The sequence below is a fragment of the Zonotrichia albicollis genome, chromosome 8 (genome assembly GCF_047830755.1).
Source record: "Zonotrichia albicollis isolate bZonAlb1 chromosome 8, bZonAlb1.hap1, whole genome shotgun sequence".
Lineage (NCBI taxonomy): Eukaryota > Metazoa > Chordata > Aves > Passeriformes > Passerellidae > Zonotrichia > Zonotrichia albicollis.
In genome coordinates, this window is record NC_133826.1 from 17258479 (window position 1) to 17275322 (window position 16844).

The following is a 16844-nucleotide window of genomic DNA, read 5'->3' on the forward strand; positions in this document are numbered from 1 at the left end:
AAACCAAGATACACCTCTATAAAAGTATATCATGATTCTGAACACAGGAAATTAATTTTGTGTGTTAACTCAATGCTTACTGCCTGCCAGCAGTTTGGAAATGAAAGTAAACCCCTAGAAGAACAAAGGACATTCTTTTACTTCAATGCTAGAATTGAAGAAAATTCACTGCTGATTTGGAGTGGCAGAGCTAACGCTGCACATTCATCACAAAGGAGCCTTTTGTATCCTCTGTCTGCACAGAAGACTCTTTGATGTGCAGCTTTTTGTTTTTTCATACTGTAACTTCTGCTGGGTGATAAGTTGCATTAACTTCAATGACTGATTTTATGAGACAAAAATTGGAAGGAGAATATGGAGCAAAGACTATGCAAGGATTAGTTTATAAAAATCACTTGCTAGTTCAGTGTGCTTCCACTGTGGCTCTTAAAAGAGAGAAAAAGTTCTACTGATAGATTACAAAAGTGGAGTCTGAGCTTGTGTTCTGCTTTGGCCTTAGTGCAAGAATGCAACATGGCATTCACTTACACAATATCTAAATGACTTCCAAAACAAATCTGCTGTGCTTACAGACACAAAGCTCCTTTTTTTTACATTTGTCAGTCTTGAAGCACTGATCAAACCAATATTAGAGCATACCCAGTATAAGATGCAGCTGCCTATTCACGCAGTCATTTCAACAAAGATTCTCAAGGACAAAGTTTAATGTACGTGGTGTATGAACTAACTTTGCTTTTACACTTTCCTTTCATACATCTCTTATCTTCAACACATGGTAAATTAAGTCTTCCAGCTGTAATACGAATTAGCCAGACTTTAACTTGGCCAGTATGATGGTAAATCTGGGTCAAATAGTGAACATAGGCTATTGCAACTAGCAATAAATTTGGCAAATCAACAGTTCTGAAAATAGTAATCTATCTGCATTACATAATCACACTCATGATACAATTTTATGGATGGAAAATAAGAAAAAGAAGATTTGAGTAGGACTCCAGATAGCTAAGTCAGAGCTGAGCTGGCTCTGCTAGGGACTGGAAGAGATATTTGACTAAATCATTTAACCATGAGTCAGTCTACCTACAACTGGAATTCTGCAATCAATCTTCTTTTATGAAACCATTTGACACCATCAAATTGAATTTTAAAAGGCTAGCAATTACTAACAAAGTAATAACTGATGTATACATTTCAGGTAACTGCTATTCTATTTCTAATGACATCTTAGTTTTCCAACTGTGCACAAACTTCAAATTCCTTCTGCTTTTTCTGTTGATCTCTCCTTTTTTTCCTGATGGTACAAAGCCTCCTGCCACAGCTCCTTTTCCTCAGTTAGCTCCTGTGCACCCCTGATCTACACTCTAGTAGCAATTATATCAGAAAAAAGCCCTGTGGTCTTCTCTTACTATAAAAATAATTTCAGATTTCTACCTGTGTACAAGAGAATGCTCATTTTCACAAGAAGTCACTCTGATCTTTCTGCAATTTGTGAAATTGGAAGAGATCTGTTTCCCTTTTGGTAGATAGCATGCAGGGGTACAAGAGGCCCAAGACAGCAGTGATGTCCTTCTAGTGACACCTTTTTGTTCAAAGGACACAGAGAATCCACAGGCAACTCCTTTGTAGCAGAGGTGCTCGATGACCTTCCTTGTCCACTGTGTGTGTGCACCAAGAGCTGCTGAGCATCTCCTCTGCACAACTGTGCCTGTGCAGGGTCTGCTGCTCAGTCACACCCTTCACACGTGGGGTGAAAGAGTAGGAGTGAGAAAGGTGAAGAATGTGCTCAAACAGTTAAAAGGTTATGGATACTGACTGAAGAGCTGTCAATTCCATAGAAATGTTATGGAGCTAAAATCCTGCAGCTGGATATCACCCTACAAGAAAATGTGAATTGCTTGCCTTGCCATGCTTCAGGGCCAAGACAAACCTAGGGTCAGAATTTGGGAATTCTGCCAGGATGAAAAAACCAGATCAAATTAACAACAGAAAACACTGAAAACATTGAAATTGTCTTGAAACAGACTCCCATCTCTCTGTAAATCAGATGTACTCCACTTTTGGCCAGAGGCACTAGCTAGGACTTCTCCAAACGTCCTGTTGCAGTGCTCTGAGAGATGCCATATGACTGCTCAGGTTTGGCACTGGCAGGGAGCTCTCTTGCAGTAAATGGCTTTGCAGCACCTGATCTGTTAATAGAACTACACAGAATTAACATTATAATCCCCTGGAGAGATGATTTGGCGTAACTGATCATGTGTCCCCAGCTTCTCAAAGGCATTGCTCTTGGAATTTCTCCTGTCTACCCAAACATATTCAAGAGGGCAGAACATGCATTAGGCCAACAACAGCCATAAATAAGAGAACTGGAAGAGGTTAACAGCTTCCTGCTGGCAGCCTGACAAACAAACTATCCAATACCTGACAGTCACGTGGCAATCACAGCCTTCCCTGAGGAAAAGGCAGAGATGCAGAAGCATCTACAATGCAGAGAATTTGCCTTCATGTAAGAAAATAAAATTTAAAAAAATTAATCCAATTGCCAATTAACAAAAGAAACCTCCCTGAAAGAGTTCCTTCCAGTATCCTCAGACCTTGTACATCCCAGCATTTTTTCCTGCCAGTTCGAAGAGTGTTTTCTCTTGCTGCACTACACAGATAAATCATTAGAGCAGTAGGGTTGTAATAATCCTCCCTGAAATGTAGAGATGGTGAAGGGTCCCATTTGGGTAATCTATACATTACAGCCTTCTCTGACTTCTTGCACAAAGTGTATTAATCACACTTGTTTTTAGAGAAAGGTGGTGGCACTCCCAACAAACATCTCTGGAAGCCCTACAAATTTGGAAATTGCCATTAAAATTCATTTTAAAGCTCAAATCTTACCAAAAGTACTTGGATATACAGTACATAGCACTACAGCACATTAACAGAAGTTAATGTTAAAAACCATGTTGATGACTTTAATTTCATAAATAATGATGTCTAGATTTATTTTAATCAATAGAAGGCTGCTATATGATGATAATTTTTGCCTCCATTGATTCATTTCCTGTCTTGTGTCAAGGTATTCCTACCTCAGTTTCTCCTCCCTTTAAAAAATATCAAAATAGCTCAGCAAAATTTCTCTGAGTGCTGGTAACTAAGCCCAGCACAACTTTACTCCAAGTAACTTCTGCTCCTTGATAAAGAACATGAAGTTGAAGAGGAGCTGAAATGAAAGCCAGCTTGCAACAGAAGTGGACTTCAGACAGTCCCAGAAGAGGGAAAGTCCAAAGGGCCGATCTGGGTACACACGGCAGCAAAGGTTAATGAGATCGGCGGTTTTTGCCTCTGAGCACATTCCGTGAGTTCATGACCCGGGAGCCGCCCTGTTTCTCATGCAGTAGCTCCATCTGCTGTCCACACGCAAACGGGGACTTTGCACCGGCACTACATCTACAGAATAAAAAAGCAAAACGACTTGAATATTTTGAAAAATTTCTGGAAAAATTCCAAACGTTTCCCTAGTCAGTGTTCCCGCATGAATGGAACCAGCCTTTTCTACCTTTATAAACCAACTATCCACAATGAAAATACAAGAGTCTCAGAACCAGTCTTGTGACAAAAAAGAATGGTTCCTCACCATCTGCAGCCACTCAGTGCCATGCTGTCCGAAGGTGCCACACCACCAGATCACACTGGTCAGGCACCAACACTCACTGCACCCCACAATGAACACGCCCAGGTGTCCACAAACTACAAGATATTTACAGTGATTCTTAGTTACTTACAAGAGGTTCATTTGAATTGCACAAACATAAATTTAAGCTTATTCTGAAGATCAACTCACTTCTTAAAAGCAAGACTTCTGTTTCTTTTCTGCAGTACAGGGCTTTAAGGAGTTCAACTTTCTAGATTTGCATTCCTTTACCAGGAGTACTATGAAGAGGTCTGTCCATTGCAGAAAAATTGTGGCAAGACCCAGAGCTGGCAAATTCGACCAGACCTGCTCTGAATCTTGTCCAGCTTAGCGATTCTTGGCTTGTTTACAAATGTTCTGGGTCAACAAGTCTCTTAGCTTGGGGGTTGTACCCGCAGTTTGGTACTTGCTGTAACAGCTGAACCCTTCCAGCAAGCTCCTTTCTGGGCAGCATTGCGGGAGCTATTGGGTCACCAGGCAGCTCAGGAGCTGCGGCTCAGTGCCGGCCACGGGCACGGCAGCAGCCGCTCCCTGGGAAGCACAGCAGGCCCTGCCGGAGTCACCGCGGTTATTCATTACACGCGCTATCTCAGCCCCGGCTGCAATACCTCGGCGATTGTGGATCCGAGCCAGTTTATTTTCCATCGGTGTGATTAGCTTCCTTGTTCCTTAGACTTTAGGGCGTGCTTAGTTACACGTTTTTCTCCACTCTTATGGGTAACCGTACTTTTAAATTACGATGAAGTGCAGCACGAGAGTGTCGAAGTTTCACTGCTCAGGCCTCGCTGTCCGGGGCCCTGCCGGGGCCGGCAGCCCCGCGCCCCTCCCCGAGCAGCAGGCCACAGGCTGCGCTTGCGAGGTTAAAGAAAGAATACCTCCTACTCTTGTCTCTTGGGGTTTCTATTATGCCTATTCATTATTAAAAATATGGTATCACGGACTTGTTTCAGGCTAGAATTACAGCTTTAAAGGAAAAACCTCTTTCAGAATCCATGGGGGAGGGTGGTGCTACTGAGTATTTACGGACGTCTGGAGGGAGAGTTCCTCAATACAAGGCCAATTGTGGGTCATAATTATATCCCTCGAGCATAAGGATCAATACTGGAAACGCCAAAGTGGGATGCCAACAAATATTTTATAGTGATTACTGATGAAGTCGGTCTTCCATAAGAAATAAGGACGCAGCCTGGTGGCGAGCGCTGCTCAGGAAGCCGTGGGCCCCACCCGGGCTGCGGGCAGTGCTCAGGCAGCAGGCAGGGGCTGCCGCGGGACTCGTTTACGCAGCACCGTGTACGAATAACCCTGCTCATGCTGCTTAGGAAAAATAAAACTGAAAAAAAGACGAAAACAGCCGAAGCGCTCGGGGCTAGCGCGTGACGGCGCGCGCAGGCTCTATCGACGGGGTGAGAAGATTCCAACAGGTGGCTCCGTGGCGCAATGGATAGCGCATTGGACTTCTAGAGGGTTTGAAGGGATTCAAAGGTTCCGGGTTCGAGTCCCGGCGGAGTCGTGTCTTCTCTTTTTTATCTCTTTTTTTTTAAATACATTTCCCCCGCCCCCTACGCCGTTTGGGCGGAAATCTTTCCCGACGCTCCCCTGTCCCTTACCTCACGGCCGCAGGTATCCGGTTCGCCGGCCTGGCCCTTCTCCCGTCAGCGAGGCTCTCCAGGCCCGCCTCCCGCCGTGCCTGGCAGCTTTGGGAACGCTGGAAGTGGGCGGCGACAGCCGCCATCGACCGGACCTGCCATGTCCGCTCGGCCCGGCGACACGAACCTTCCTCACCAGCAGCGAGAAGGCGGAGCAGGAGAAGGGGTCGGTTCTCCTTCTCCTGCCGCCCTCAGGCTGCGGGAGAAGGGCTCTGCTCCTGCTCCCCTGGCCCAAGCTCCGCCACAGCGGTCCGAACCGACAAGCGGCCCTGTGGGGTCGCTACGCTTCCAGAACTGTCTGCGAAAGTAATTTTACTTAAAAACCCAAGACTTCGTCTTTCCTGGAGGCAGTTCAGTTACGATGGGTCACTGTGATACATTTCTGGTTAGTTTCAAATAACGAAACAAGTCCACAAACTGCACAAACCAGAAATTAACACAATATTTTCTGACTTACCGACAGAAGATGAAGAGCCATTTTAATTACAGCAATCAAATTGCTGTAAATAAAACAGTAGCAGCAATAAACAAAGCACCTCGATTTTGCTCAGAATGGAATAAATTAATCTGATTCATTATTCCTGAGTTATTAAATTTGTGGGGTTTTCTTGATAAATTATTTTTAATTTTGCAGGTGTGACTTTTCCAACTGCAATTCTGCTTATTTAAAAGCAATAAAAGAAAATCGGAAAATGAACCACACCATCAGGCACATTAACCATCAGAGTCAGTAGAGGTGCAATTACAAATTAGGACAAATATTTCTGCCATTAAAAGACAATATTACTTATAAATATACTATTTATAAAATGGATAGGCAGAGCTTCATTAAAGTTTTTATGTGTTTCCAGAGTAATCTAATACCACAGGCAATCACATGGTGCATTTGGGTTTTAATCTCTCCAGTACCTTCACCTTTATGTCAATTTCAAAGCCCGTCTGTCTGTTTTAAGGCAAACTGGAGGTTAAGGGAAGGTGCTCTGGTCAGTGCCACATCTGACAGGCTGAGGCACCAGCTCAGGCCAAGCCAGCCAACACAACCTGCGGGTGCCAGGCTGCAGCCCTGAACACAGCACATCCCGCCCTCTGCAGCCTGGAACACAGCACATCCCACTCTGCAGCCCTGGGACAATGCACTTCCCACTCTGCAGCCCTGAACACAGCACATCCCACCCTCTGCAGCCCTGGGACACTGCACATCCCACCCTCTGCAGCCCTGGGACACTGCACATCCCTCCCCTCTGCAGCCTGGAACACAGCACATCCCACCCTCTGCAGCCCTGGAACACAGCACATCCCACCCTCTGCAGCCCTGGAACACAGCACATCCCACCCCTCTGCAGCCCTGGAACACAGCACATCCCACCCCTCTGCACACAACACGGGCACTTGCTGGGCACAGGGTGGGGGAAACAGAATGGATTAGAAGGATCAAAGGAAAGGATACAGAGCACAAGCCAAATCCCCTTCTAGCTATGCTGCACATGAAGTAACTGCTGGAGCTATTGAGCAGCCCAAGCACAGAGTTGTTGCTTGCTGTGTAACACCACAGCTTGCATGTCTGTCTCAAAGTCTTTCAGACTTGCAAGATGCTTTTGCAAAGTTGCATTTGGAACACCCCAGGATGCAACAGAATGACATCTACTGTGATGCCTTGTTTTCTTCTCAGTGTTCAGTTTACATTTTTTTGTGCCTCCATGTCTCAGCCAGAGAACAAGACACCTAGCTGGTTTTATTGGCTTTTTTATCATTTACTGGAAATTGAGATACTGGCCTAAATATAATTGCATTAAAATAGCCTGTGCATATTAACTGAGACCTAGGGACAGGTGGTTCTACTTGTACTTGTTTAATATTTCCCAATTAATTCACTTTACTTTGACACCAGTCATCTCCAGGCCATGAAGACTTCTTAAGGACTCCAGATTCCTGTCTGTTTCGGGTAGTACAACATTATGGACAATGTTGGAATGATAAAAAACACCCTAAAGGATCTGAGGAAAATTTCTTTCAAACATCAGTTGGTGGTCACTACATACCACAATGCTCATTTCATCATAAATAACTAATCCTTAAAAAAACTAATTCTCAGCAGAAAACTTGATGGTTAAACATTAGTCAAGAACATAGTTAAGCATTCCTTGCTTAAGATCTGCAACCTTTAAGATTCAGTGTTCTTGTGGCAAGAAACCAATCAACCACTGGTGCTCTGACAGTGACTTCTACATCCTAATCACCCAATCCACCTAAGACAATGTAGTGCCAGTTTAATTTCTTCTACTATCCATCTTTTCTGTACCTCAGGGCAGTAACCAAGTTACACTAACTGTAACAGCAATAATGAGCAGGTCATTAAAAACCAACCAAACACTGCAGCAGTTCTGACACTCAAGTGCTGGTCGTGAACTGTCACTGAAGGGGAACTGAGCCAGTGACATCTGTGGCTCTGCAGTGGCAGCAGAGGCCTTCCAGAATCACTCTATTTGCTCAGCTTGAGCTATTCCAGGGCAGCTAACAGACAATCTGCACAACACACCCTACATAATGGATGCCAATGTTATTTCCAAAAATATCATTGGACAATAATTAAATGGTAAAAATTAATAAAAACAAAATATGATTGTTAAAATATGAGTTATATGTATTACTTACTTATTTATTAAATAATATGTAATTTGTCTCTTCTAAATAATATATATATATTATAATGTATACACACATAAATATAAAAGTATATGCGTAGGCACTGAATTCCAGGACATTCTCTGTACCATTATGGTCAGTGTTGAAATAAACCCTTCACAACCAAACCATTTTTCAATACTTTCCATTACAGTTTTGGCCAGCAGCACCTCTCACAAGTCAAGGAAAAATATATTCTAGCACACAATATGTGCCAAGATAAATTATGCATATAACTTTAAACTGAATTTACTAATTAATTGATGTGAAGTCTGAAGCCTGAGAAGACCACAATCTGTGAAGCTGAATTTTTTACTCAGATTTAATATATGCTTTCATATCATTATCTCTTTACATAAATATTAATCAAAATATATAGCAATTTTAAAATCAAAATTAATTTAAATTGAGATACCTGATAATTTGCTAAAGTTTCCTAGCTTTATTCTCACAGCAAAAATTTCCCTAAACCTCAATTTGCATCTCACCTGCAATCTTAAAAGAAACCAAACACAACACCACAACCAAAGCATTCTGTAAGAAAGTTTTATAACAAACAAGTTGTTCCAGCTTGGGATTTTTCTTCAATTCTTAATTGTGAAATTTCTTCTTCTTCCGATTCCTCTTCCCTGCTGCAAAAGCTGCTTTTTCACTCATGATCTCCTGATACTTCTTTTTATTATATCTGAACAAAATAGATAATTTACTTTTAAGCACGGCAAACCAAAGTTCAGGAAAAGATAACATGGACAGTACTCTATGCACATTATTTGCCAAACTGAGCTTCCTCATCTTTTCTGAATCAGTTTCTTTGATTCATACATTTATGCATAAGTAAAGGGAATCAGTAGTTGGATCAATGATAAATGCAGGTAAATTTGCTTTGGAAGTAAATTCTGTTGAATTTTGTAATTAAATTTGGTTGGGGGAGGGAGGGTGTCCTCATTACATATGCAGTCACATTTTGGACAGTTGGCTGAAACACTGCTGCTGCTCACAAGGGGAGGACTCAGCCATTTCCACAACACCATGAAGAAACTACAGCCATTTTATAGTGCCTTCTCACCACACTCAGGAGAATAAACCTTACTCCACTGCAGATGGACAACTGAGATGAGGTGAATACTCAACAACAAGCAGGGTAATTGCTGAATGTGAGCTCCTCTAACAGACTCTTGTGTACCTGCAGTGATGAGCACCACAGACACTGCACACTGAGTACTGCTGAGGCTTTAAATGCAACACCAAAATCTGACAAATATCTGCACTAATGCTGAAGTATATGATTAAAGCCCTTAATTAGGCACAACATAAATTAATTGATCAAATTTCAAATACATTAATTTTTAAAACTCCTTGCTAATAAATATCTAATAAATCAGGTCAAATCAGAAAGCTACTTAAGAAATAGATGCAGACACTTGCCTTCCCAACATTATAATTAAATTTACAAGTCTGACAAAATTAACTCTATAATCCCAAACCATGCACCACTTCAAAGAAAACATATGAAAGGAGAAGTGAATATTAACATCATGTAATAACCAATACCAAAATGGACCAACGAAATTATCTACTCCAAAAACTGTAAGCTGTGCAGATATTAATCAATCCAATCATAATATTCAGGTAAGCCTGCTGGCACAATTTTGATTCCCATGACAGTGGCAGACTGATGTATTTATAAAATGAAATAATATCAACATTCACAGAATTACAGACTGCTCTTTTCAGTCAATTATGCCAAGAAAAAATATTCAGTCTTTAAGAGTGGCTGCCAATAGTGATGGTTGAAGTTGGATAAAATCCTTTAATGAAGATGAAATATACATTATCTCATTCTAATTATCCCCTTAGATAAAGGTTCCTTAGACCTTCTAAACTGCAGTACTATGGAAATGCTAAAAGACTAAAAATTTTTCTTTGAAGTATCAAAAACCACCCTACAAGCTGAATAAAACAAGAAAAGGCTATAGAGTTAAAAATACTCCTCTTTTACATGGGATATTAGAATTACAGAACTACTTTTAAATACCTTCTGAACTCTGAATCTGCAAGCAGCTCCTCCACAATTGTTCTCTTCCTCTGCTTCTTAGGGATTCGACTGTGATAAAAGTCTATGGGAGAATCAACTACAGTTCCAACCTAGGAAACAAAAATGAAAACATTCTTACTGTACATGAACAGCAAGATGTTGATTATTTTGCCTTTTTTTAAAAAATCCCCAGCAACCAGTGTGCAGACACCTATAGAGCAGATGAGAATGACAGCTGCCTAATAAAAGTGCAAAAAACCAAAACAATTAAGTCATGTTTTGTATGCAGAGTCCCTTTTGGTCTCCTTGCATAGTGCACAGAGGAAGGCCTGAGCTTTAAGACTGTACATTTTCAATGCTGGACTGCTGTATCAACACTTTAATTCATTAAAGTTCCTAACTTTTAAACATTTTAAACATAAGGGGAAAGGAACCTTTATGACCACCTTAAACCTCTTCCAGTCCCTCCTCCTGGTGGTTCTGCTAGATGACTGCACAGCAGCTGTACCAGGGCAGTACCAGGGCTCCACAGCCCTCATACAAGGGCCTCATCCTGAAACCCATCCCATCTTCCCAACCAGGGTGTCAGTCAGCTCTCATGGCTCAGGTCAGCAGTGAAGATACACACAGCACATGTTTCATGCAGTGAAAATTAACCTGTCTGGAACACTTATGTGGAACACTTCAGTCCAAGTTTCTCTAATTTCACAATATATAACACCCTGGACACTTCAGAGTGAAGTGGTAATATTTTGAGAAATGAAAACATTTCCTCAAGCATGCTAACTATTCAAAGTTTCTGGAGGCCTATTTCTACAGCTTACCCAGTAATTTCTTTATTGATACAAACAATTTCAAAGCTGAGAGCTACAAGCAGCAAAAATTTCAGCTTATCACAAAGGCAGCTGTCTCCATTTAAACTGTATTAGCTAGTAAGAAAATAAAAGCCAATTATTTTCTACACCCTTGTTTACAAAGGCCAGTACTCCAAAAAAGCAGTGAAAATCTAGTCCCCTGAGGGTTCAAAATATGGATTCAGTAAGATATTTGTTCATTTCTATGAGATCAGCCAAACCTAAAAACATCTACAGCATATATACATATGTAACACAAAGTTAAACAGTTGCAAACTCCAGCCAAGTAATCAAAACACTTTCATAATTAAGATATGAAATTAACATAGAAGCTACCTACAAAATAGGCATTAGTAGGTATCCTTAAACTTCAGCAGTACAATGCCACCTTCTGCTGCTTCCTTACCTGAAAGTACTTGGGCAAACCATCTCTGTCATTCTTCTTATAGAAATGCTTAGGGTCCAATGAAGCTCTCATCTTCAAAACTTTCAGATCATTTTTCAGTTCACTTGTGATTTCTGGGGCTTTCATACCAAACCAGCCATCGCCTGTTGTTTTCTCTCGTTCTGCCTAGGATGCAATACCAAGAACAATGAATTTGCATTCAGTGACTAGGACGGGAGAGAAAGGGAACTCCTCCCTACAAAAGACAGATAAAGCATTTAGAATGTAAATATGGACCCCTAAAGCACGTATTTTATGATTATTATAAAGGAGGTTATCAGTACTGCATCAATGACAGATTTGTACTGAGCATACAACCATTAACTTCACTATGCTTGTGACTGAAAGGATGACTTTTCACAGGCCAGCTCAAAGAAGACCCTAATAAACTGCACCTCATCCCTCCATTTCCAGGGAGGCCTGGATATGCTCAGGGTCCCAGCACGCAGCTTTCCACCACACCTTGTTTCATTATTTGAGGCATTACCAGCTCTTCACTTACCCTGCGCTGTTTCTTCAGCTGGTGAAGTGACTCCCTGTAGGGTGGGACACATTCCTTTCTTTCAAAGTCTGGAGTTATTACACTCTTCTGCAAGAGCTGTAAGAATTTTTTTGAACATTAGAGAGCCACCTCACTGATACAAATTTTACAGCTTAACTGTATTTACAGAACCTACTGAAGGAATCATGCAGAATCTAAGCAAGCATTCTAATGCAATACATGAGCAGTAAGATCTTCAAAACAGAGCACTGGCCAACAACAGAAAGCAGCTGGCTTGCCCAGGAGGAGGTGAGACAGCAAATCCTCTGGGGTAAAGAGGACTATCATGGATGAGCCAAAGAAAAGTCTCAACAAAAAGAACACATACCCTTTACTTCAAAGGGTGCTTTTGAAAAAAAACCTACTCGGTTCAAAAGTCCATACTAGGGTATAGACTCTTATTTACTGAAATTCATTCTGGCTATGGACTAAATATCTTGTCAGCAGACCTTAAGCTTGTGTATCATTAGGCAAAACTCCAGGTATAATCAACTTCCGTTTATTTTATAAGGTAATGCTAGAATTTGCACTGTTTTTCAGTTTCTGATAAGTCAGGTATATTTAAACTTTCACCATTAAAATCAAATGTAAAACTACACTGGTCAAAGAGAATATAAGTTCTCAATGAACCATGAAAATGATACTTCTTTAAAATCAAACAAACCAACCTTCTTAGATTAATATTGTTGTGTTACTATAGTCACAGGTAACTGAGTAACTATAAACATGTTACCTGGTCCTTCTTCTTCTTCTGTGGTTCAATTGCACTCGATCCAGGCTTCTGATTTTTTGCATCAAAACTGATATACAGACCTCCAAGCTTCTTGATATTCAAACCAGGGTCTATGCTACTGGAAAGATGTAAACTAAAAAAGAAATAGTTAATTATTAAAACATTGTAACATGCATGCAGCTAAACCTTCTACTGTCCTGAGGAAAATGAACAGAAAAAATATTTTTCTTATTTTTCCCAATTAGGTTCAGTTCTGCAATGATTTTAAGCGTTGTTATCTAGATTATGTAGTTTTGAAATACCAGGTGCAGGAGAATTCATGCCATTATATGAAATAAGACTTATTATTAAAAAAAACCTGTGGAATAACTTCCACAAAATTTTTCATATTAACTCTAATGCTGGACTCTCATCTTATATGTTATCTTCTGTATAACAGAATTCTTAAATTTGCTTAACCTTGCCAGAAGAACTCATGATTAGCATCCTTTTATATTCTGACAAGCTTGCTAGCTAAAGAGAAAAACCCCAAACATATTGATAGTAAAAATACTATAACTCTTAATAAAAAGTATGAAGAAAACAGAATTCACTGCTTTAAACACAAGAAGGGATTTTAGCACCAGCTGGACTACAAGAATTCAAGAAGTATCACTCCACCTAAATTATTCTGATTCCATCCTAGGTTTCACCTGAAGAGTCACCATCCACAGCACAGCAACAACTGACACATAAAATTATATGCAACTATTTAAAAAGCATTATCTAATTAGGCAATGTGTAAGGAATTTGCTGAACCTTTCGTTATCTACATTCCAACTGGAAAAAAAATCAACAAAACTGTGACCTGAATAACCAATTCAGTCAGCATGAACAGTTTCACATTGTTTTCTAGGCTGAACACATACAAGGCCTCCAGATGCCAAAAAAAATTCAGATTTCTGTTCCTACTATATTCAAAACTGAAAATAATCCCAAAACCTAAATTTATGGACCATATTAATATTTTATAATATGTGCAACACCATTTTCTGCAGCAACATGACATATGTGATACGACTAGTCCCTTATTTATTCTGCACTTAATGTGCATATTCTTAAATGAAATGCAGTTTCTTTAGCTATTCCTAGTAAGATACTTACACATCAACCTTATTTTTCAGCAGATCATCGTCTTCATCTTTTTCATCTTCATCTATCAATTCCTCTTCATCCTCTTCTAAGTCTGATTCTTTATCTTTTTCACCTCCTTCATGCTCACTTTTAGCATCACTGTCTTGGTCTACATCATCCAGATAATAGTTCTGGCTGGAACTCATGCCAGGCTCAGTATCAATTGCAAAAAGACCTTCAACGTGCAGTGAACCACTTTTTAAAGATTTTTTGAAGGAAGGAGTTTTCTCATCTGACTTTTTATAACACAGATTCTCATCAACTGTATCTATGTCTGCCACATCACTATTTTCAGAGTCATCACTTTCACTGTTGCTCAGAAACAATGCAAGGGAGTTATTATCACTGCTTGGTTTTTCACTGCTGTGTGATACCTCATTTTCTTCTGTTTGGTTGTCACCACTGTCTGCACCAATTTTAAGCATCCTGCCCTTACCAATGCTTTCAGTTGTCTGGCCAACAGCCATGTCCATTGATGGGCTGCTCACTGCACCTGCTTGCTTACTCTTCCTTAATTTATCATCACATGAGAAAGACTGCTGTGCATCTGTCTCAGCATCTGCTCTTTCACATTCTGTAATTTTTTTACTTTCATTTGGTGTTACTTGTCCTTGGGATTCTAGGAATTGTTTGGGACTCATACAGTCTGTCAAAGAAACAGACACATGCTCCAATTTCCCCTTCCTTGCAAGTATTTCACTGTGATCTTCTTGTATTTGGCCACACATTGTATCTGAATGGTCTGTCTCAACAGACTCCGTATTTTTTTTTGTTTTTTTCACAGGTGATTTAGTGTCACTGTGTTTTGTTTTTGTAGGACTGGATGCCACATCATTTAAAACCTCTTCTTTTGCATCTTCACTCCAGGTTGCATTAGCACATTTACTTCTAGGTGAACTAGGTTCTTTATTACCATCAACGAGAATGGAAGCATTTTCTGTGTCATTGACAAGTTCTGCACTAGGCCTAGAATCAGAAATTATGATGGGATCAGATTTAACAGTGTCCTCAATTAAATTCTCATCCTCTGAAACAGATTTATTTTTTTTCTTGGTCTGCTTAGTATTTTCTGCTTGTGATTTCATTTGCATGCTCCTAGTAATTCGTTTTGGAGTGGCACATGGTTCCACAAGAGAACTCGGGCAACATGATTCTGCATCAGAAGTATTTTCACTCTGGGCTTCAGGAACTCTGTGTGGCTGCAATTTCTTTTTACTTTGTCTGCTCCTTGTACTTGAGGGAACATTAAGCATCTGGACACCAGAAACAGCAGAGGAACAAGACTCAGCTTCAGAGACATCATCTTCATCCTGAATATTACTTAACTTATTTACAAAAGCTGTACTGTCATGTCTTTTTTTGTCAGCAGAATCTGGTTGATAAGGAATTACAATTTGTCGCCTCCGTGTTACTCTTACAAACAAAGGTGTCTGGAGACCAGATACAGAAGAGCAGTTTGATTCTGCTTCTGACACATAACCATCAACTTGTGGCTCAGCAACTGATTGTGCTGATGGGACAGCTGTGTTCTCATTCCTAGTGATCTGCATCTCTGAGCTATCACTGACATCTGATTTCATTTCTGCATGTTCCAACTCTTCAAACGGACATTCCTGAATCACTTCTGGCTTACGAGCCGATTTAGTTCTTCTGGTCATCCTCCTAGCCACAGGAGTACTAATTTCAGCAGATCCCACCTAGAAAAGGAGTAAAAAAAATATGGTACTGACAGATAAAATAACTACATAAAAAGAATGCTATAAAAATCGCTAGCAAACTTTTAAAACAAATCTACTTAAGCTCAAAACATGCATCTCTGTGTAGCCCTACCTATGTGGAAGAAGCCTTAACAAACCATCCCTTGCTTATCTGTACTGTATTTTGGTCAGGGCAGGAGAAGAAACATACACATCCTTTAAGAAATATAAACAAGTATCTCCTAATTCCAAAAAGTTCTGTCAAGTTGTCAGGGGAAGCAAATCCAGGAAAACGTTCAGAAATATTCAAAGACTTCCTCAACTATAAGCCACTAAACACTATCAACTATCAAAATGTGCCCCAAAATGGTGTCCAAAACCAATTTTAGGTCTACGAACAAGCTGGCCTCTCAGCAATCGCAAAACAAGTTATGATCTGCTAAGTATTATTTTAAGTGACAGAAACGCTAAAACATCTGTCATGCAAATAAAATAAGCCTGCCTTTAACTGCCAAAGCTAAATGGCCCAATGACCTCGGGCGGCTGCAGGCACGGGCACGGCGGGCGCACCGACACCGCCCCTCCGGCCCGGCCCCGCGGCCGCGCTCCGAGCGGAGGCTGCACCGCCCGCCCGCCCCGCTCCCGGCTCCGCTCACCTCCGCAGCACCGGCGGGATCGGGATCGCCATCGCCGGGGCTGCTGCTGCCGCCGCCGCCTGTCCGCGGCCCGGGCTCCCGGCGCCGCGCCGCCGCCCGCCGGGTGTTCACCATGCTGCTGCTGCCGCTGCCGAGCCCGCCCCTTCCTCCCTGCCCTCCTTCCTTCCGTCCCGCCGCCCGCCCTTCCGGGCCCGCAGCAGGAAGAAGGGTGCGGGCGGCCTCGCGACGCGTGCCCCCCCGTGGAGTCCCGGGGTGCAGGCACTTGGAAAAGTGTAAAATGCTGCACTAAAATGCCTACGGGGGTTTCAAATTTTACTTAGACTTTCAGGTTTCTCATGGAAGGAAATCCCCTCTCGCCCATCTTGATGCAAACCAAATGAATGAGATAATGTGGTAATTTGATAAAGTGTTATGCTATTGGTGACTCTAGAAATGGCAGGTCTTAGAAGGTACTTTTCTACAGCAAGCAAACGATCAGCAGTCTACAGAAAGGAAATAAATCATCCCATTAGAGCAGCCTTTACATGGGGTTAGCACAGTTCCTGTTTTGTAGCATTTCAATATAAAAACCTGAGCACACACGCAAGTCTGGTAAGGTACAGATTCAGTCAAATACACAGAGATTACAGGTAGTGGTTAAATCATAAGCACACAGCACAGAGATAGTAGGATAGTTTAAAATTAAACTAAGGTAATTTTGAAC

The 16844-nt window shown here is 41.2% G+C and overlaps 2 protein-coding genes and 1 non-coding gene across 5 annotated transcripts in view; 1 reads left to right on the forward strand and 2 right to left on the reverse strand.

Moving 5' to 3' along the window:
• Positions 1-5759, reverse strand: part of BCAR3 (BCAR3 adaptor protein, NSP family member) — a 90239-nt gene extending 84480 nt beyond the window's left edge. For all 3 annotated transcript variants that reach the window (XM_014263763.3, XM_005482073.4, XM_026790430.2), the window contains exon 1: positions 5287-5759. The gene's annotated coding sequence lies outside the window, so the exon portion shown is untranslated. The remainder of the gene's footprint in view (positions 1-5286) is intronic.
• On the forward strand, positions 5103-5189 carry TRNAR-UCU (transfer RNA arginine (anticodon UCU)). Its single transcript is given in 2 exon segments — positions 5103-5139; positions 5154-5189. It is a non-coding gene; the product is annotated as a tRNA-Arg (tRNA).
• A 2780-nt stretch (positions 5760-8539) lies between the features above and the next one.
• Positions 8540-16513, reverse strand: DNTTIP2 (deoxynucleotidyltransferase terminal interacting protein 2). The gene is made up of 7 exons (XM_074546113.1): positions 16142-16513; positions 13759-15485; positions 12616-12748; positions 11844-11939; positions 11303-11467; positions 10043-10152; positions 8540-8692 (listed from the first exon to the last, which is right to left on the reverse strand). The coding sequence occupies exons 1-7, from the start codon at positions 16253-16255 to the stop codon at positions 8599-8601; spliced, it is 2439 nt and encodes an 812-aa protein (XP_074402214.1). The 5' UTR covers positions 16256-16513; the 3' UTR covers positions 8540-8598.
• Positions 16514-16844: the final 331 nt, after the last annotated feature.

Bases quoted from the DNA above. Each gene is read 5' to 3' on its own strand.
- DNTTIP2 (XM_074546113.1), bottom strand. From the start codon at position 16,255: ATGGTGAACACCCGGCGGGCGGCGGCGCGGCGCCGGGAGCCCGGGCCG. The intron at 11,468-11,843 runs GTAAGTGAAGAG...ATTGCATCCTAG, and splicing joins AGCTGAAGAAACAGCGCAGG to GCAGAACGAGAGAAAACAAC. The intron at 10,153-11,302 runs GTAAGGAAGCAG...TTTGTTTCCTAG, and splicing joins GTTTGCCCAAGTACTTTCAG to GTTGGAACTGTAGTTGATTC.